The 22257-nt window shown below is 37.0% G+C and overlaps 1 protein-coding gene across 1 annotated transcript in view; it reads left to right on the forward strand.

Moving 5' to 3' along the window:
* Positions 1–22257, forward strand: part of LOC130868819 (probable ubiquitin carboxyl-terminal hydrolase FAF-X) — a 176430-nt gene that overhangs the window by 30032 nt on the left and 124141 nt on the right. Inside the window, exons 8-10 of the mRNA XM_057760841.1 lie at positions 144–395; positions 735–870; positions 2113–2265. Coding sequence (XP_057616824.1) covers positions 144–395; positions 735–870; positions 2113–2265 — 541 coding nt within the window. The remainder of the gene's footprint in view (positions 1–143; positions 396–734; positions 871–2112; positions 2266–22257) is intronic.

Here is a 22257-nt window from a genome sequence, read left to right on the forward strand (position 1 = left end):
ACTTGGAAATAATTGAGTTTTAATTTTTAAGTGTTTTTTTTTTCTGAATTTAGCATGATTTGCTTGTACGTGTTGAAACTAATTTGAAAACTAGACTGTAGAAGAAAAATTGGATATTAAAGTTTTGTGTTCCCTGTTTTCAGGCCTTTTGGACAGTGCTATGAGTTTCTCACTCTACACACTTTAAGAAAGTACTTCATCCCAGTTATTGAGGTAGTTCCACAATTATTACAAAAAATAACTAATGAAGAACTGAAACGAGAAGCGAAGACTGAAGTGAAAAATGATGCCATTTCAATGATTATTAAATCTCTAAAGAGTTTAGCCTCAAGAATTCCAGGACAAGAAGAAACTATTAGAAATTTAGAAATTCTTAGGTTAAAAATGATACTCAGGTGAGATACTTTCTACCTATAGTTATTGTTACTGTGATTTTTGTTGTTGCTTATTTGGTGATTGCATATTGAACCTAGGATTTTGTGTGATAGGCAGCAATTTTACCAATTTGAAAAAAAAAATGGTTTGTTTGGATTTAGGATTAGCTTGGGTTTTTTATTGTTTGTTTTGGGGTTGTAACAGTCTAAGCTGGCTATGAATTCACTGGGTAACCCTGGCTTTCATTTTGTGATACTCCCACTTCAGTCTTTAGAGTTGCTTTTGTGTTATGCATGTGGCACCAGCCTTTGCTATTCCTATGAATCATGAAAAATTATTATTGATTACAATTTTTATAGATTGCTGCATATTTCTTCTTTTAATGGAAAGATATATGCACTGAATGAAATTAACAGGATGCTGTCAAGTGTATCATATTATGCACATCAACGTGGTAATTCTGAGGAAGAGTGGCTAACCGCTGAACAAATGGCAGTAAGCTCCATTTTTTATATAATCGAAACATACTTGCCTATTTATTTATTTATTGTTTACAGGGCTGGATTTTTTGAGGACAGTTTATGAGACTCAGTTCTCTGCCTGTCAATCTGGGATCTAATGACCAAACTTGGCAGCAAACTCAAAGTGTTTATTACTTCTACCACAAAACAAAAAAATAATAAGGCCTGGAGAGATGACTTAATGGCTTAGAGCACATTTGCTGGGCTTCTAGAGGACTCCAGTTTGGTTCCCAGTTGCCACAAATATCTCTGATTCCAGTTTGAGGGAATCACACACTCTCCTCTAGACAACCGGGGAACGCTACACACATAATACACACATGCTTCACTAACATATGATCAAAAACACTGTATACACAAATAAGAAAAATATTAAAATTAAAACTGCTGAACTTTTTAAGTTGATAAACAATGGATTGGTAAGAATGTTAAGTAACTTACTGTATCTTTTGTGAATGTGTGTCTGAATATAGGTGACTTACTTGTTTAAATTAAAAAGAAAACTTCTGGAATCTAGTGAATGAGTATTCTATGGAATCACTTCAAACATTTTCATTTGAAGTGAATAGCAGATATAAAAACTTGAATTATAATTTTATATGAGTACTGTTTATACATATTTGTGAAGAATAATCATTGTCTTACAAGGGACTTAATTACCAGATTGTGTCAGAACTTTGAGGGTTTTTTTTTTCTTAACTGTTGTTAAAATAGTATATACCTAAGAGGAAGACTTTGACTAAGGATTTATTTAAGCTCACATTTTATGTTTATATCCATAAATTAAATTAGTATCTCTCAACAGTGCAAAAGAGGAAGTATTTTTGGTTATAAATTAATGTGACATTGTTGAGATATTTGAATACATTTTACAAGAGAATGTTCTAAAACATACTGGAAATATAAAAGTCATTATGCTCATACATTATAACTAAAATATGTGATACTGCTGCACATAGATGAGGAATTTCTCTACATGTCCGAATTAAATTACATGCAATTAGTAATTACCCATTAAAGCAGCAATTATGTTATTTTGATGGGTACATTTTACATGCAGAATTTAATTCTATAAAATTACTTGTTTTAATATTTAGTAACTGCATTAAAGATTGATTTCACTTGTGTCATCTGTATAAGTGAAAAATTTTATTTTGGTTTTTGGAATTTTTTTATTTTCTACAGTTAAACAGTATTTATGCTATTTTAAATTTAGGAGTGGATACAACAAAATAATATCCTATCCATAGTCTTACAAGATAGTCTTCATCAGCTACAGTATGTGGAAAAGCTAGAGAAGATTCTGCGTTTTGTCATTAAAGAAAAGGCTCTTACTTTACAGGATCTTAATAATATCTGGGCAGCACAGGTAAGAAATTTTCTTATGAGAGTAAAAATTTAATAAATTTATAGTTTTTGTCTAGTGACTTGAGTAACAGATTTGTATTACTACAATTTCAGTAAGCTATTTTATTCATAATATCTCAGGAATATTTTAAAAAAGAAGATGCCCATATATTTATATAGTAGGGTTATAGGTGATTATATATTACAAAACCATCTAGTGAAATAATTTTGGAAGGAATAATGATGGAAAAAGTATAAAGAATTTAATAATTGTAGAAGTTTTTCTTATAGTCTTTGAAGAAGGAAGTGTGAAAAATTGGAAAAAAATTATTACTATATTACTTCCAAAAACCTATGATTGTTATGTTAGATTGGAACTTTTAATAATAAATAACCTTATTGTGCTAGAATATGCTGTGTAATTTTCTTTTAATTTTTCAATTCAAAAATTTACACTTCCCTCCTCCCATTCCCCTCCCGCTCCCCCACTCAACCTCCCCCCTTACCCTGCCTCCTTAAGAGAGTGCAGGGAAACCTGCCCTGTGGGAAGTCCAAGCCTCCCCTCACCTAGGCCTAGGAAGCTTTGCATCCAAATAGACTAGGGTCCCATAAAGCCAGGACATGTAGTAGAAACAAGTCCCAGTACCTTTACCAGTGGCTTCTCCTTCAGCCCCCATTTTCAACCACTTTCAGAGAGTCTGATTTTAATCGCATGCTCCTTCAGTCCTGGTCCAGCTGGATTTGGTGAGCTCCCATTAGACAGGGACACTGTCTCAGTCGGTGGCCCAATCCCTCGTGGTCCTGACTTCCTTGCTCATCTTCTCCCTCCTTCTGCTCTTCAACTGGACCCTGGGGGCTAAGTCCATTGCTCTGATGAGGGTTTCTATTTATATCTCCATCCCGCCTGACGAAGATTCTATGGTGACATTCGAGCTAATCATCAGTGTGATAGTGGGGCAAGGACAGTTCAGGAACCCTCTACTCTGCTGCCCAAGGACCTAGCTGGGGACATCCCCATGGACACACCTTGGATCCCCTCTAGAGCCAACCCTAAAATGGCTCCCTTAATGAAGATATCTTCTTCCCTGCTCCTATATCCACCCTTCCTCCATCTCCACCCTCCCACTCTCCCAAACACTCTCCAGTCTTTCCCTTTTCCCTTCTCTCTCCCCCCCTCCCCTTCCCCCAGCCACACCTCCACTCTCACCTCCATGCTCCCAACTTTTGCCCGGGAATCTTGTTTGCTTTCAATTTCCAATTTGTTATTTGGATTCTCTAGGCTTAATGTCCTTTGTTTAGTCTACTAATGAGTGAGTACATACCATATTCATCTTTTTGGGTCTGGGTTACCTCACTCAGGATAGTGTTTTCTATTTCCATCCATTTGCATGCAAAATTCAAAATGTCATTATTTTTTACCGCTGAGTAGTACTCTAATGCGTACATATTCCACACTTTCTTTGTCCATTCTTCCGTTGAGGGGCATCTACGTTGTGAATAATGCTGCTATGAAAATAGCTGAACAAATGCTTTTTTACTATGATTGGGCATCTCTTGGGTATATTCACAAGAGTGGTATTGCTGGATCCTGAGGTAGATTGATGCCCAATTTCCTGAGAAACCGCCACACTGATTTCCAAAGTGGTTGCACAAGTTTTCATTCCCACCAGCAATGGATGAGTGTTCCCGTTGCTCCACAACCTCTCCAGCAAAGGCTATCATTGGTGTTTTTGATTTTAGCCATTCTGACAGGTGTAAGATGGTATCTCAGAGTTGTTTTGATTTGCATTTCCCTGATCACTAAGGAGGTTGAGCATGACCTTAAGTGTCTTTTAGCCATTTGAACTTTGTCTGCCAAGAATTCTCTTTTCAGTTCAGTACCCCATTTTTTAAGTGTGTTAATTATAATTTTCATGTCCGGTTTCTTGAGTTCTTTATATATTTTGGAGATCAGACCTTTGTCTGTTGCAGGGTTGGTGAAGATCTTCTCCCTTTCAGTAGGTTGCCTTTTTGTCTTAGTGACAGTGTCCTTTGCCCGACAGAAGCTTCTCAGTTTCAGGAGGTCCCATTTATTCAATGTTGCTCTTGTTGTCTGTGCTACTGGTGTAATACGTAGGAGGCGGTCTCCTCTGCCCACGTGTTGTAGACTACTTCCCACTTTCTCTTCTGTCAGGTTCAGTGTGGTCCAGATTGATATTGAGGTCTTTAATCCTTTTGGACTTGAGTTTTGTGCATGGTGATAGATATGGATCTATTTTCATTCTTCTACAGGTTGACATCCAGTTGTGCCAGCACCATTTGTTGAAGATGCTTTCTTTCTACCATTGTTTACTTTTAGCTCCTTTGTCGAAAATCAAGTGTTAATAGGTTTGTGGTTTAATATCCAGGTCTTCCATTTGATTACATTGGGCAGGCGTATCTGTTTTTATGCCAATACCAAGCTGTTTTCATTACTGTAGCTCGATAATAAAGTTTGAAGTCAGGGATGGTAATGCCTCCAGAAGTACCTTTATTTTATAGGATTGTTTTGGCTACCCTGGATTTTTTGTTTTTCCATATAAAGTTGATTATTGTTCTCTCAAGGTCTGTGAAGAATTTTGTTGGGATTTTGATAGGGACAGCATTGAATTTATAGATTGCCTTTGGTAGAATTGCCATTTTTTTACTATGTTAATCCTACCAATCCAAGAGCATGGAAGATCCTTCCATTTTCTGGTGTCCTTTTCAGTTTCTTTCTTCAAAGTCTTAAAGTTTTTCTCAAATATAACTTTTACTTTCTTGGTTAGTGTAACCCTGAGATACTTTATGCTATTTTTGGCTATTGTGAAAGGTGAAGATTCTCTGATTTCCCTCTCTGCTTCCTTAACTTTTGTGTATAGGAGGGCTACTGATTTTTTAGAGTTGATCGTATCCTGCCACATCACTGAAGGTGTTTATCAGCTGTAGGAGTTCCTTGGTAAAGTTTTTGGGGTCACTTATGTACACTATCATATCATCTGCAAATAACGAAAGTTTGAATTCTTTCCGATTCGAATCCCCTTGATCTTCCTATGTTGTCTTATTGCTATTGCTAGAACTTCAAGCACTATTTTGAAGAGATATGGTGAGAGTGGACAGCTTTGTTTTGTTCCTGATTTTAGTGGAATGGCTTTGAGTTTCTCTCCATTTAATTTGATATTCGCTGTTGGTTTGCTGTATATTGCTTTTATTATATTTAGATATGATCCTTGTATCCCTAATCTCTTCAAGACCTTTATCATAAAGTAGTGTTGAATTTTGTCAAATGCTTTTTCAACATCTAATGAAACGATCATATGGGTTTCTTTTCTTTCAGTTTATTTATATAATGGCTTATATTGATAGATTTTTGAATGTTGAACCAACCCGGCATCTCTGGGATGAAGCCTACTTGATCATAATGGATAATTTTTCTAATGTGTTCTTGGATTGGTTTGCCAGTATTTTATTGAGAATTTTTGCGTCGATGTTCATGAGTGAGATTGGCCTGTAATTCTCTTTCTTGGTTGGGTCTTTGTCTGGTTTTGGTATCAGGGTAACTGTAGCTTCATAAAAGGAAAATGGCAATGACAGTCACCCCTCCAGAAGGACGGATCATCTGGTACAGTATCCGGGCCACTTGCTGGCCAGGGACCTTGCAGACAAAAGGGCGCACTTGCTAGTTGCAGGCTCAGTGGGACAAAGAAAATCCTGCAGCTGTTGCCCTCACCACTTTGTCCCCAGACCCTCAGCCCCAAAGCAGGCTGAGTGGGGGAATCCTATGATCCCACAGATGGAAAGGGATGCTTTTGGGGCAAGCTGAGCTTAATGATATGTTTGTTTTTTTTTTGTTTTCTCACAGAAAACTTGTGCAGTGTTACATCTCTATATCTAAATTACAAAGCTGTTTGTAGAATTTTCTTAATTGGCAATTTAAATTTTTCCCTATGTTTTATCTTCATTATCATATTCTTTATTCTTTTTCCCCCAACTCTTCTATATCTTCTCCATGCAACTTCCGTGTTCATTTTCTGTCTCAAAACAATAACAAAAGAAATGAAAACAAAACTTTTCAAACAAAGAAATATTATATAGCACAGAAAATTTTAAGGCACTTACAAACAAATGGTACTAATTTTCTGTTGATCAGCTATTCCTGAGCATGGGCAGAAGAGTGTACTTGATTGATGCAGTGTCACTCCATTTGAGAAAACTGTATTTTCCCTTTCCAGCAGCTGTCAGTTACAAATATCTTTTGGCTGTTGGTGGGACTTTGTGCCCACTTTTCTCTGGGTTGAGATTTTGTCTAGTTTGTACACATGTGGGTCTTGTGTGCCCTTGTTTAGAAGACATTGTTTTCTTGAGCGACATCTACCACCTCCGGATCTTACATTCTTTCTGTATCCTGTAAAGATCTCAGATCCCTGAAAAGAGGAACTAGATAAAGATATCCCATGTAGTACTGGGCGATGCAAAATCTTAATTCTGCACATTGTCTGGTTATTACAGGTAAATTCTCTGAAGAGGTTGAACAGTACACTTTTTGTGGGAGTAACACTATGTCAGTGTGTGTCATTTCATTACTGGATTCATTTAGCAGAAGAAGCGAACTAGATTTTCCTCTAGGGCCCATGATCTATCCAGGTTCAGATTCTTGGCCCTTTCATAGTACAAGATAGTGGTTGCGTCTCATGAAGTGAGCATTAATTTGTCAAAAGTAGATGTTCCCACAATAACAGTGCCAAGTATACCAGTAAACCTTATAGACAAGCTGCTGTTATAGGTCTTTAAAAAGTTGGGTGTTAAGTTGGGCGGTGGTGGCCCACGCCTTTAATCCCAGCACGCAGGAGCTAGAGGCAGGCGGATCTCTGTGAGTTCGAGGCCAGCCTGGTCTACAAGAACTAGTTCCAGGACCGAAAACAAAAAAGCTACGGAGAAACCCTGTCTTGAAAAAAAAAAAAAAAGTCGGGTGTTATTGATAACATTTATACTCTGGTATAAAGTTTAGTATCTGTAAGCATCATGAACTCTAGTCAGTAGGAGTGAACCTTGTTTTGTTGTGGTATCAGAATAATAGTGGTATCTAAAAAGAATAGGAAATTTTTCCTCGAGTACCTACTTTTGGAAATAATTTGAGAAGTATTGATAGCTTTTTGATGGTCTGGGAAATTCTCTTGATTCGAACCGACCTGAGTTTTATTTGTTTAAAAGATTTTTATAACTGCTTGTATTACCCTAGGGGTTAGGAGTCTTTAAATTTTATCCAGAATGACCTTTGGTAAGTGGTATATAACAAAAATCATCTACTAATACATTTTTTGCTTTGCTGGTACATATATTTAAAATACATCCTTATGATTCTTTGGATTTGCCTTGTGCCTGTTTTAATATCTTTATTTTCCTTTCTTTTACTAATTAGAGCTATGTATCTCTTTTTTAATTTAGCTAAGTGTTTGCCAGTTTCATTTTACATTTCAGTTACATTAACCCAAAGTACTATTTAATTGATTCTATTTCACTGACCGTTTTATTTATTTATTTTTTAATTCCTGGAATCAGATACTATTTTTGTCTACACTTTTGCTGTTATTTAATCTTGATTTCTGTAGTGCTTTCAATTATATCTTACTATTTTGGGTATATTGTGCTTCTCCTTTCATTTAGTTCGAAAAAATGTTCCTGATTTTCTTCTTTTTTTTTCTGTTTTGATCCAATGTCTGTAAAGTAGTGAATTGTTTAGATTCCAAGAGATTATGTGCTTTTGCCATTTTTATGGTCATATGCAACTTTATTCCATTATGGTCAGATGGGATACAGGGTGTTACTTCAATTTTCCTGTAATTGTTAATACTATTTTGTGTCCTCATGTGTAATATGTGATCAGTCTTGGTGGGAATTTTATAATATCTGAGAATAAAAATGTATTGTTTATTATTTGTTTGGCATATTCTATAGATAACTTCCAGGATATTTGGCTTATGAAATTAACTCAAGCATTTTTCTGTTTGAGTTTAGTTTGGTTATCATGTCTATTGCCAAGAATAGGTTATTGAGGACACCCACTACATTATTGTCAATATGTAATTTTAGCTCTCGGGAGTGGTTTTCCTTTTTCTTTCCTTTTTTTTTTTTAATGAATTTCGGTTCCCTTGTGTGGTGTGCATAAATGGTTAGAACTGTAATGTCCTCCAGGTTTAAGTTTCTTTAATTAATATGTAGCTTTCATCTTTAACTCCTTTTTTCCTTTTTTAAATTGATATTTATTGAGCTCTACATTTTTCTCTGCTCCCCTCCCTGTCTCTCCCATTCCCCCTTCAATCTTCCCCCAAGATCCCCATGTTCCCAATTTACTCAGGAGATCGTATCTTTTTCTACTTTCTACTTCCCATGTAGATTAGATCTATGTAAGTCTCTCTTAGTGTCCTCATTGTTGTCTAAGTACCCTGGGATTGTGGTTTGTAGGCTGGCTTTCTTTGCTTTATGTTTGAAAAACACCTCTGAGTGAGTACATGTGATAACTCTTTTTCTGTGTCTGGGATACATCACTCAGAATAATGTTTTCCAGCTCCATCCATTTTCCTGCAAAATTCAAGCTGTTATGTTTTCTGCTGTGTAGTACTCCATTGTGTAAGTGAACCACATTTTCCATATCCATTCTTCAGTCGAGGGACATTTAGGTTGTTTCCAGGTTCTGGCTATGACAAACAAAGCTGCTATGAACATAGTTGAGCACAGGTCCTTGGAAATATACCCAAAAATGGTATTACTGGGTCTTGAGGAAGGTTGTTTCCTACTATTCTGAGAAATCGACACACTGACATTCAAAGGGATTGTACAAGCTTACATTTCCACCAGCAATGCAGGAGTGTTCCCTTTACCTCATAACCTCTCCATCGTAAGTTGTCATCAGTGTTTTTGATCTTGGCTATTCTTACGGGTGTAAGATGGAATCTCAGAGTTGTTTTGATTTGCATTTCTCTGATGACTAAGGATGTTGGACCCTTGAGTGTCTTTCAGCCATTTTAGATTCCTCTGTTGAGGGTTCTCTGTTTAGGTCTGTGCTCCGTTTTTTCATTGGATTATGTGATCTTTTGGTGTTCAATTTTTTGAGTTCTTTGTATATTTTGGAGATCAGACCTCTGTCTGATGTGGGAATAGTGAAGATAATTTCCTATTCTGTAGGCTGTCGTTTTGTCTTGTTGCCCATGTCCTTTGCTTTACAGAAGCTTTTCCAGTTCAGGAGGTCCCATTTATTAATTGTTTCTCAGCACAGTGTCTGTGCTGCTGGGGTTATATTTAGGAAGTGGTTCCGTGTGCCAATGCGTTCAAGTGTACTTCAATTTCTCTTCTATAAGGTTCACTGTGGCTAACTTTATGTTGAGGTCTTTGATCCATTTGGACTTGAGTTTTGTGTATGGTGATAGATATGGGTCTATCTTCATTCTTCTACATGTTGATATCCAGTTTTGCCAGCACCACTTGTTAAATATGCTTTCTTTTTTCCATTTGATATTTTTTGCTTCTTTATCAAAGATCAGGTATTCGATGATGTGTGGATTGTTAGTCATGTCTTCGATTCAGTTCCATCGGTCCTCCTGTGTGTTTTGATGCCAATACCAGGCTCTGTAGTAGAGTTTTAAGTCAGGGATTGTGATGCCACCAGACGTTCTTTTATTGTACAGGATTGTTTTTGCTATACTGTTTTCTTTTTTGTTTGTTTGTTTGTTTATTTTTTGCTTTTCCATATGAAGTTGAATACTGTTCTTTCGAGATCTTTGAAGGATTTTGATGTGCATTGTATTGAATCTGTAGATTTCTTTTGGTAAGATTGTCATTTTTACTATGTTAATTCTGCCTACCCAAGAGCATAAAATATCTTTCCACTTTCTGGTGTCTTTTTCAATTTCTTTATTCAAAGATTTAAAGTTCTTGTCATACAAGTCTTCCACTTTTTTGATTAGACTTACTCCGAGATATTTTATGCTATTTGTGGCTATTGTGAACGATTTTAATTCTCTGAATTCTTCCCCAGCCGTTTTTCATCTGTGTACAAGAGAGCTACTGATTTTTTAAAAAATTAATCTTCTATACTGCTACATTGCTGAAAGTATTTATGAGTTGTAGAAGTTCCTAGGTAGAATTTTTGGGATCACTAATATAAACTATCATATCATCAGCAAACAGTGAGAGTTTGACTTCTTCTTTTCCAATTTGTATCCCCTTGATAACCCTTTGGTGTCTTATTGCTCTAGCTAGGACCTCAAGAACTATATTGAATGGATATGGCAAGAGTGGACAACCTTTTCTTGTTCCTGATTTCAGTGGAATCACTGGGAGTTTCTCTCCATGTAGTTTGATGTTGGCTATTGGCTTGCTGTATATTGCCTTAATTATGTTTAGGTATTTCCTTATATCCTTCTCTGTCCAAGACCTTTATCATGAAGGGATGTTGTATCTTTTTGAAAACTTTTCGGCATCTAATGAGATGATCATGTGGTTTTTATTTTTCAGCTTGTTTATATAGTGGATTACGTTGACGGATTTTCATATGTTGAATCATCCCTGCATCTGTTGGATGAATCTGACTTGATCATGGGGGATGATGGTTCTGATATGTTTTTTGATTCGATTTGCCAGTATTTTATTTAGTATTTTTGCATCAGTGTTCATGAGTGAGATTGGTCTGTAATTCTCTTTCTTAGTAATGTCTTTCTGTGGTTTGGGTGTCAGGGTAATTTTAGCCTCATAAAAAGAGGTTGGCAATGTTCCTTCTGTTTCTATTGTGTGGAGTAATTTGAGGAGTATTGGTATTAGTTCTTCTTTGAAAGTCTTATAGAATTCTAAGCTGAAACCATCTGGCCCTGGGATTTTTTTGGTTGGAAGACTTTTGATGACCGTTTCAATTCGTCAGCAGTTATATGTTTTTTTTTTTGTTTTTTGTTTTTTTTTTTTGCTTATCTGGTGTTAATTTAATTTTGGTAATAGAAAGTTGTCCATTTTCTTTAAGTTTTCCAACTTTGTGGAGTATAGATTTTCAAAATATGACCTGATGATCCTCTGTATTGCCTCCTCCGTATCTGTTGTTATGTCCCCTTTCATTTCTGATTTTGTTAATTTGGATATTCTCTCTCTGCCTTTTGGTTAGTTTGGGTAAAGGTTTGTCTGTTTTGTTATTTTCTCGGAGAACCAACTCTTTGTCTCATTGATTCTTTGTATTGTTCTCTTTGTTTCTATTTTTTTATTTCCGCTCTCAATTTGATTATATCCTGCTGTCTAGTTCTCTTAAGTGAGTTTGCTTCTTTTAGTTCTAAACTTTTCAATTGTTCTGTTTATTCACTAATGTGGAATTTTTCAGGTTCTTTATGAGTTTAGTGTTATGAACTTGCCTCTTAACACTGCTTTCATTGTGTCCCCATAAATTTGGGTATGTTGTTTGATCATTTTCATTGAATTTTAGGAAGTCTTTAATTTCTCCCTTTCTTTCTTTCTTGACCCATTAATGATTCAGGTGAGCATTGTTTAATTTCCATGTGTTTGTGGGTTTTCTGGAATATGTATTGCTGATGACTTCTAGTTTTAAACCATGGTGATCTGATAAGGAACATTGGCTTATTCCAATTATTTTGTATTTATTGAGGTTTGTTTAATTACAGAGTATGTGGTCAGTTTTTGAGAAGGTTCCCTGAGGTACTGAGAGGAAGGTATATTCTTTTCTCTTTGAATTGAATATTCTATAGATAACTGTTTAAGTCCATTTGAGTCATAACATCTGTTAGTTCTCTTATTTCTCTGTTATTTTTTTTTGTCTGATTGTCCTGTCCAGTGGAGAGAGGGCATTTTGAAGTCTCCCACAATTAGTGTGTGGGGTTTGATGTATGATTTAAGCTTTAGAAGTGTTTCATTGACATATGAGGTTGCCCTTGTATTTGGGGCACAAGTGTTCAGTATTGAAATTTCCTCTTGATGGATTTTTCCTGTTACTAATATGAAATGACCTTCTTTGTCTCTTTTTATTGATTTTAGCTTGAAGTCTGTTTTGTTAGATGTTAGGGTAGCTACACCCACTTGTTTCTTAGCACCATTTTATTGGTATATTGTTTCTCAACCCTTTACTCTGAGACAGTGTCTGTTGTTGAGGTTGATATGTGTTTCTTGTATGCAGAAAAAGGATGGATTCTGTTTTCGTATCCAATCTGTTAGCCTGTGCCTTTTCATAGGTAAGTTGAGTCCATTTACATTAAGGGATATTAATGACTAGTGGTTGCTATCTCCTGTTAATTTAGTTTTCGTCATTGGTGATGTTAATTTGTGTATTTGGGGGAGGGGGGATTTGCTGTAATGAGATCATTTGTCTGTGTTTTTATTGGTGTAGCCATCTTCCTTGGGTTGGAGTTTTCCTTCTAGTATTAGTTTGTGGGTAGGTATTGATGAAATCTAGATCTGTCATGGGGTATCTTGTTTTAACTTTCTATGGTGATTGATAGTTTTGCTGGATATAGTAGTCTCAGCTAGCATCCATGGTCTCTTAATGTCTGCATAATGCTTGACCATAACCTTCTGGCTTTTTTTTTTCAGTGAAAAGTCAGGTGTGATTCTGATAGGTCGACCTTTATATGTTACTTAGCCTTTTTCCTTTGCAGCTCTTAATATTCTTTCTTTACTCTGTATGTTTAGTGTTTCGATTATTATGTGGCGAGGGGACTTTTTTTTTTTGAATCAGTCTATTAGGTGTTCTGTAAGCTTCATGTATCTTCATAGGCATATCTTTCTTTAAGTTGGGAAAGAAGTTTTCTTCTAAGATTTTGTTAAATGAATTTTCTATGCCTTTGAGTTGAACTTCTTTTTCTTCTAACCTATTGTTCTAAGGTTAGTTCTTTTCATGGTGTCTCATATTTCCTGGATATTTTGGGTTAAGCTTTTGTTAGATTTAATGTTTTCTTTAACTGATGAGTCTATTTCCTCTATTGTATCTTCAGTGCATGATATTCTCTTTCATTTTTTATCTTCTGCTGTTCATGCTTGCATTGTGGCTCCTGATCTTTTTCTCACGATTTGTTTCTATAATTCCTTTGGTTTGTGTTTTCTTTATTGTTTCTATTTCAGTTTTTAAGTCCTGGATAGTTTCCTTTATATGTTTGATATCTTTTTCTTGGTTTTCTTTAAGTGATTTGCTGCTATCTTCCAATTTTTTATTTATCTTTTTCTTCATTTCTCCCCCCTCCCCGAGACGGGGTTTCTCCATAGCTTTTTGGTTCCTGTCCTGGAACTAGCTCTTCCAGACCAGGCTGGTCTCAAACTCACAGAGATCCGCCTGCCTCTGCCTCATGAGTGCTGAGATTAAAGGTGTGCACCACCACCACCCGGCTCTCCATTTCTTTAAGGTAATTTCTCATTTCATCTTTAAGAATTTCAAATGTACTCTTGAGTTTGTTGGACTCTAGCGTCCAAACACCGAGGAGGAGTCGTCCCCAGAGACCATCTCATACATCACAGCCGATGCAAAAGCATGAGGATTTTATTAATTCTGTCATGACAGGGTCCCCCAGCATTCGGGAAGCCAAGGGACCCCGAATAGATGGCACAGGCTACTTTTAAAGGGGCCACAGAAGCAAGGGGGGTTGTTCTTTGACTATTTTGATTGGCTTATTCGAAAGGGCTATTACCAATAATTGACTGGAGAGCTGTTGCCAGATCAGGTGAGGTAAGAGGTTATTTTGACCCCGTTTCCCAGGGGATCGAAGCAAAAAATACGTATATGGGTAATTGTTCAGGAACTGAGTACGTGTGAGTGTAGCTGTTAGGTCCTTGGTTCCCAGGGGAGGAGGAGAAGCACTATGGCACGGAGGCTGAGAGGATTCAGAATTGTCAAAATGGCTTCAGGATTGTCTTAAAGTCTTTCAGGTTATTTTTCAGATCATTTTCTTCTGGTTCATCCATATTTGGTTGTTCAGGTCTTGCTTTTGTAGGGTCTTTAGGTTTTACTGGTATTGTGTTGCTCTTTGTGGTGTAGCATGTGATCTTACCTATCCTACTCATCTTTTCCTCTAATAGGTGTGGTTGGGGCTGTCTGAGATTCTGTTGAATAATCTTCTAGGTGCCAGTGAATCTAAAATTCAGATGGTTGTTCCTCATGGTACAGTCAATGTCACAGTTCTAGTTGCCCCGTTTGTTACTCCTGTTCCTGGAGATAGCTCAGTGCTCCTGTGGTTTGCTCTGCTCCCTTGGAGTTTGCTGTCTTAGGCCTTCTTTGGCCTAGCCTGCTGGCTTTGATCTGTTTCTGTAAATCTTGCTCTGGATCTTCTTCTGAAGAAGTCCCTGGTTTGGAGTTGGACCTCTTCTGGTGGAGATTGTTGACTCTGGATCTGGTTGCTGTCTCAGTCCTGATCCACCAGTGTTCTGGGAATGGGTTGGCTTCCAGCACTGGATTTACTCCTGGCTTCTGCTCCCCTGGAGCTTGTTTCCTCAGGCCCTCTCTGTCTTAGGTGTCTTGTTCAGTTCCACTCCTGTGTAATTTGTTTCCAAAGGTGGAGTTTATTGCCTCAGGTCAACTTTGGCCTAGGTTACTGGCTTTGACCTGTATCTGTAAATCCTGGTCTAGATTCCCTCCTACAGAAGTTCCTGGATTGGAGTTGGACCTGGAAAGGTTTCTGGTTCCAGTCTACTGCCTTAGAGTTCCCAGGCTCACCTGAAACCCACCTAGTCACCTGAAACCCACCTAGGACCTGTTTACTTCCTCAGAGCTCGCAAACTCATGCTAGGACCCACAGAGGTTCCAGGTTCCTGCCTTTGATGTCCTTGACCAATGCCTGAACCCACAGAGGTCATGGCTCAGGCCTACTCTCTCTGAGGTCCCAGACTCAGGCTCCTCTGACATCTCTGGTTCCTGCCTATTCTTTCAGAGGACCCAGGTTCACTCATGCCCAGACTCAGGTCTAGTTCCTGGGAGGTCCTAGATTCTCAACCAGACCCACTGGGGTGTTGGCTTAGGTCTACTCCCTTGAAGGTCCCAGATTCTCATCCGGACCCTCAGCAGTCTCTGGCTCTGGCTACTTGCTCAGCTGTTACTCTCCTGAACCTGTTCTGGTGGAAATTGTTAACTGTGGATCTGGTAACTGGATCAATCCTGTTCTGCCCGTGTCCCAGGACTGGTTTTGCTCCTGGTGGGGCTTGTTCTTCATCTCTATCTCTCAGTGCAATTTTATCATATATATTTGTTTGGTTTTGCATCAATTTGTTAGGGATAGTTTTTTTTTCCATTCTTTTACCCCAAAAGTCTGTTTATTATTTGTTTTTCAGATACAGCAGAAAGATTGGTCCCATTTCCAAATCTAGTCTGATCATGAATGTGCTTTTATTACATAATTGAGGCCATTGATATTGAAATTTATTATTGAGCATCATATTACCTTGCTTTTTTCTAGGTTTCTGCCCCATGCCAATTTTGAATATGACTGTTTTAGGGTTATTTATTATTTGTATTCTTTTGAAATTATAGGTAACCTTTCTTTCAGATTGAAAATTTTCAATGGGGTTATTTATTACTTGCATTCTTTTGGAATTATAGGTAACCTTTTCTTCAGATTGAAACTTTCCATCTAGTGCCTCTTAGATCTGTATTGGTGAACAGAAATTACTTAAATGTATATTATTCTTGAGATATTTTCTTTCTCCATAGAATGTTAATGGTAGTTTTCCTTGTTATATTAGGTTGGGCTAGCATCTATGGTCTCTCAGAGCCTGTAAATACCTGTTCAGGCAGTCCAATAAAAGTGTTATTCCTGCCTTTACATGTTAACTTGTTCATTTTCTTTTGCACCTTTTAATCTTGTTCTGTTCCTTTAGTGTTTCATTGTTGTGTGGTTTTTTGTTTGTTTGTTTGTTTTTTGCCTCTAAACTGGCCTTTCTTCCTTCCTTTTTATCTATTATTCATAGGTTTGGTCTTTACATAATGCCCAGGATTTCCTACAATAATTTGTGCCTTGATTTTTCTTTTAAGTTTAGCATTTTCTCTAAGTATCTTCTTTTTATTTCTTTACTGTATCTTAAGCCCTGGAAGTCTTTTGTTTCTTTTATTCTAATTATGTGTTTTACCCTCTGAGCTTACATACTAAGATTTTGATTTTGAACTTCATTTTGGTTCGCCTTTTCTTTACCAGTTCTATTTTTTCTTCATCTATACTTTCATGTCTTGAATTTTTATTTCATTCAACTTTGTGTTTTATCGTTTTAAGTTTTTTATCATGTTTATAAATGCTATTTTGAAATACTAGATATGTACTTCCAATAAATTACTTTTTCAGACCTCAAACAGTAGTGTTTCTATGTTCTAGGAGAAGCCATATTGTCTTTGTTATTCATGTTGTGTCTACACTGACTCTATTTATCTGGAGTCATGGTGTTTATTGGAATAGAGCTTTGTTGAATCTATTACTCCAATCTGACAGTTGATTGGCCAGAAGAATGATGGTTGGATCTCAGTTTTACAGTTCAGTTCTGAAATCTGATTAGAGTTGGGGTTTAGGCCACAAGCACTTCCAAGTTGCTGTTTTGATGTGCTATCGGACCTCCAACGGCAACCAATCCTGGAGTTCTTTCAGGGTCTTCAAGTCAGAAGCAGGACTAGGATTACTATTAAGGATGTGAATAAGTATAAAGAAAATGGAAGAGGTAGAGGTTGAGGAGTAGCTGAGATGGGCAGGTAGCAGAAAGTCTAAGAGTACTCTCCAGAAACCAGAATGAAAGAGGGTAAGGCGTGCACAGTTAGACTACCTAGGTTCCAGACAAGTGTGGCACCTCTAGGGTCCCTAGTAGATAGTGGGTCACCAGGAAAACAAAAGGAGATGGTCTCAGAAGAATTACTGAAACTGACAGCAAGGAACAACTATAGAGATGCTTCCAAGTTTTTTGTTCAGACAAAATATTTTATCTTTCCTTCATTAAACATTTAGGTTCCATTTTTTCTTTTTTTAATAGAGCAAAGGACATTATTCATCATTTCTTTAAATTTTAAATATATAATATCACAGATACATATGAAACATTAAATAAAAATACACAGCATAAGAATTATAACAGTAACATATAAGTATATATTACAAAGTAGATAATAGGCTGGTGGTGGTGGCACACACATTTAATCCCAGAACTTGGGAGACAGGGGCAGGCAGATATCTGGATTTAAGGCTAGCTTGGTGTACAGAGTGAGTTCCAGGACAGCCAGGACAACAGAGAGAAACTCTGTCTCAAAACAGACCGACAGAGAGAGACAAATTGAATAATATAACATTTAGGCACTCAGACTAAAAGACTGTGAAATAATGAATATGCTGACTTGATTGACTCCAATAGTTGTTTCTAAATATATGACTATTGAGGCAGAATTTCATATGTCTTAAATATGATTTAAAATTTTTAATTATTTAAAACAACTTAAGTTTAATTATAATTTGATTTTACCCAAGTCTTTTCAGATCATTTCTTCCTCCCTGTCTATCCACCCAAATTTTAAGTTCTTTCTCAAACAAAAGGAAGGAAGTATAACAACAAACCCAGGAAACAAAGTACAAAAACAAACCTCAAACTTTAGCTAAATTAAAGCACACAAAAAACTGTGGAATCTATTTTTTTTATTTTTTATTTTTATTTTTTATTTTTGTTTTGTCGAGACAGAGTTTCTCCGTAGCTTTGGAGCTTATCCTGGAACTAACCTTGTAGACCATGCTGGCCTTGAATTCACAGAGATCCACCTGTCTCTGCCTCCCAAATGCTGGAATTAAAGGCTTGCGCCACCACCGCCCAGAATCTATTATTCATTGTTCAACTATTGCTAAACATTATTCCTCTCCTGGAGTAGTTATTAATCCCTGTAGGTATTATAGTGTCTAGGTTTCATTCATTCATTAATTCTTTTATAACAGTGTAAAATGCAAGATAAAACAAAAGCAGCCACATTGAGTCTGATCAAGGCAACTCAAAGGAAGGAAAAGAGCACAAGAGAAGGCACAAGAATCAGAGAACCACCACTTTGCACATTCAGTAATTCCATAAAAACATTTAACCTGGAAGTCATAATATATTCATAGAGGACCTGATGTAGGCCCTGTACATGTTGCTTCAGTCTCTCTCTCTCTCTCTCTTTTTTTTGTTTTGTTATTTACTTTTATTTTTTTTCACTAAAATAAACTTGCAGAATTTATTAAAAATCAATAATGTAGACAAGGCTTAAGAAACTTTATTTTAAGTAAAGAAAATAAATAGGAAGAAACTGACTTATTTTGTTGAAGTGTATTGAATGTTGCTGATTTTAAATTTTTTTCAATTACCACTATGTTGATATTGCATTTTAGTACACTCTGTTTCTCATTTTGATTGGTACAAAGTGTACAAGAAAATAAATAAATGTACAGTATTGTGGCTCTTAGATAGGTTAGACAATGTTGGAAGCAATACAATGATAGTAAATAACTTTATTTCTTATGAAAATACCATTTGACTTGAGATGATAATTGAAAAGATTGCATAAACAAGTCATCAATTAGCCCTACAGAACTATTTGGAAGTTAAAGGTTATGAACTGAAAAGGAAAAAATATACATTTATAAACTTACCACAAGAATTTTTTTTTTCTGAAAGGGGACTTGTCCTTATTTTTTACGTTTGTTTTCATAGACATTTTAGCTGCTAAAACAATGTAAATTATTAAATAATATCCTAACATATGTAAGCCTAAGAGAAGTGCTATAACATATATTAACCAAGCATAAGATTTAAAATTTTTATAAAGTTGATGTCATATTATGGTTAACAGTGAGGTAATTAAATGTGATATTACTTAAATTTAGCTTATAAAAAAAACAAAACAATTTCACCAGACATCCATGGAGGATCTTATATATAATACCTTCCCTTCACTTTCTTGAAAACTATATATCCAGATCCAGGAATTATATGTAAAACATAATAAACATCATAAAGTGTAGCCATCATTTTTAAAAAAATAAAGAAGAAAGTTTGTTTTGTTAAACATAAAATTAGCATATTTAGGAGCTGTAAATTCATTCAAATCTTCATTTAAAACTCTCTAATAAAGTTTTGAAATCACAATATTTGTATTGTACATGATGATAGATTTATTTTAATTTTTATTTTTATTGAAAAAAAAATTTCTGCTTCATCCCCGCCTTCCATTTCACTCCCCCTCCTCCCGCCCCTCTCCCCCTTCCCCCACTCCTCTTCACCCTCTCCAGTCCCAGGAGCAGTCAGGGTTCCCTGCCCTGTGGAAAGTCCAAGGTCCTCCCCCCTCCATCCAGGTCTAGGAAGGTGAACATCCAAACTGTCTAGGCTCCCACAAAGCCAGAACCTGAAGTAGGATCAAAACCCCGTGCCATTGTCCTTGGCCTCTTGTCAGCTCTCATTTTCCACCATGCTCAGAGAGTCCAGTTTTATTCCATGCTAATTCAGTCACAGTCCAACTGGCCTTGGTGAGCTCCCAAAAGATTGGCTCCACTGTCTCAGTGGGTGGGTGCACCCCTCGTGGTCTTGACTTCCTTGTTCATGTTCTCCATCCTTCTGCTCCTCATTAGGACCTTGGGAGCTCGGTCCGGTGCTCTAGCGTGGGTCTCTGTCTCCATCCAGCGCTGGATGAAGGTTCTATGGTGATATGTAAGATATTCATCAGTATGGCTATAGGATAGGTTCATTTCAGGTTCCCTATCCTCAGGTGCCCAAGGAAATAACTGGGGACATTGCCCTGGGCATCTGGTAGCCACTCCAAGTTAAAGTCTCTTGCCAACCCTTAGGTGGTTCCCTTAACTAAGATATGAGTTTCCTTGCTCCCCTATCCAACCTTCCTATATCCCCAATCATCCCGTTTCCCAAGTTCCCCTCATCCTCTCCTTCACACTTTTCTCTCCCCATCACCCCTCAACCCCATCCCACCCCACCCCCAAGATTCCAGTTTGTTGCATGGCAATCTTGTCTATTTCCCATAGCCAGGAGGATAACTGTATGTTTTTCCTTGGGTTTACCCTCTTGTTTAGCTTCTTTAGGATCACAAATTATAGACTCAGTGGCCCCTATCCATGGCTACAACCAATTATGAGTGAGTACATCCCATGATCTTCTTTTGGGTCTGGGTTACCTCACTCAGGATAGTATTTTCATTTTCCATCCATTTGAATGCAAAATTCGAGAAGTCATTGTTTTTTACCGCAGAGTAGTACTCTAATGTGTATATATTCCACACTTTCTTATCCATTCCTCCATTGAAGGACACCTAGGATGCTTCCCGGTTCTGGCTATAACAAATAATGCTGCTATGAAGATAGTTGAACAAATGCTTTTGTGAGATGATAGGGCATCTCTTGGGTAGATTCCCAAGAGTGGTATTGCTGGGTCCAGGGGTAGGTTGATCCCAATTTTTCTGAGAAACCGCCACACTGATTTCCAAAGTGGTTGCACAAGTTTGCAGTCCCACCAGCAGTGGATGAGGGTACCGCTTTCTCCACAACCTCTCCAGCAAAGGCTATCATTGGTATTTTTTATTTTAGCCATTCTGACAGGTGTAAGATGATATCTCAAAGTTGTTTTGATTTGCATTTCTCTGATCGCTAAGGAGGTTGAGCATGACCTTAAGTGTCTTTTGGCTATTTGAACTTCTGTTGAGAATTCTATGTTCAGTTCAGTGCCCCATTTTTTAATTGGGTTAATTATCATTTTAACGTGTAGTTTCTTGAGTTCTTTATATATTTTGGAGATCAGACCTTTATCTATTGTGGGGTTGGTGAAGATCTTCTCCCAGTCAAGAGGCTGCCTTTTTGTCTCAGTGACAGTGTCCTTTGCTTTACAGAAGCTTCTCAGTCTCAGGAGGTCCCATTTATTCAATGATATCCTTAATGTCTATGCTTCTGGGGTTATATATATGAAGTGATCTCCTGTACCCATATGTTGTAGGGTACTTCCCATTTTCTCTTCCATCAGGTTGAGTGTGTTTGGATGATATAGAGGTCTTTGATCCATTTGGACTTGAGTTTTGTGCATGGTGATAGATATGGGTCTATTTTCATTCTTCTACAGGTTGACATCCAGGTGTGCCAGCACCATTTTTGAAGATGCTTTCTTTCTTCCATTGTATACTTTTAGGTCCTTTATCGAAAATGAGGTGTTCATAGGTTTGTGGGTTAAAATCCGGGTCTTCTATACGATTCCATTGGTCGACTTCTCTATTTTTGTGCCAATACCACGCTGTTTTCATTACTGTAGCTCTGTAATAGAGTTTGAAGTCAGGGATGGTAATGCCTCCAGAAGTTCCTTTATTGTATAAGATTGTTTTGGCTATCCTGGGTTTTTTGTTTTTCCATATAAAGTTGATTATTGTCTTCTCAAGGTCTGTGAAAAATTTTGATGGGACCTTGATGGGGATTGCATTGAATCTATAAATTGCCTTTGGTAGAATTGCCATTTTTACTATGTTGATCCTCCCAATCCAAGAGCAAGGGAGATCCTTCCATTTTCTGGTATCCTCTTCAATTTCTTTCTTCAAAGACTTAAAGTTCTTGTCAAATAGATGCTTCACTTCCTTGGTTAGAGTTACCCCAAGACAGTTTATGCTTTTTGTGGCTATTGTGAAAGGTGATGATTCTCTTATTTCCCTCTCTGCTTCCATATCCTTTGTGTATAAGAGGGCGACTCATTTTTTGGAGTTGATCTTGTATCCTGCCACATTACTAAAGGTGTTTATCAGCTGTAGGAGTTCTTTGGTGGAGTTTTTGGGGTTGCTTATGCACACTATCATATCATCTGCAAATAAAGTAAGTTTACTTCTTCCTTTCCAAAACGAATCCCCTTTATTCCCTTATGTTGTCTTATTGCTATTGCTAAAACTTCAAGCACTATATTGAAGAGGTATGGAGAGAGTGGACAGCGTTGGTGTGTTCTTGATTTTAGTGGGATGGCTTTAAGTTTCTCTCCGTTTAATTTGATGTTAGCTGCTTGCTTGTTAAAAATAGCTTTAATTATA

This window comes from Chionomys nivalis, chromosome Y (genome assembly GCF_950005125.1).
Source record: "Chionomys nivalis chromosome Y, mChiNiv1.1, whole genome shotgun sequence".
NCBI classification, from domain to species: Eukaryota; Metazoa; Chordata; class Mammalia; order Rodentia; family Cricetidae; genus Chionomys; species Chionomys nivalis.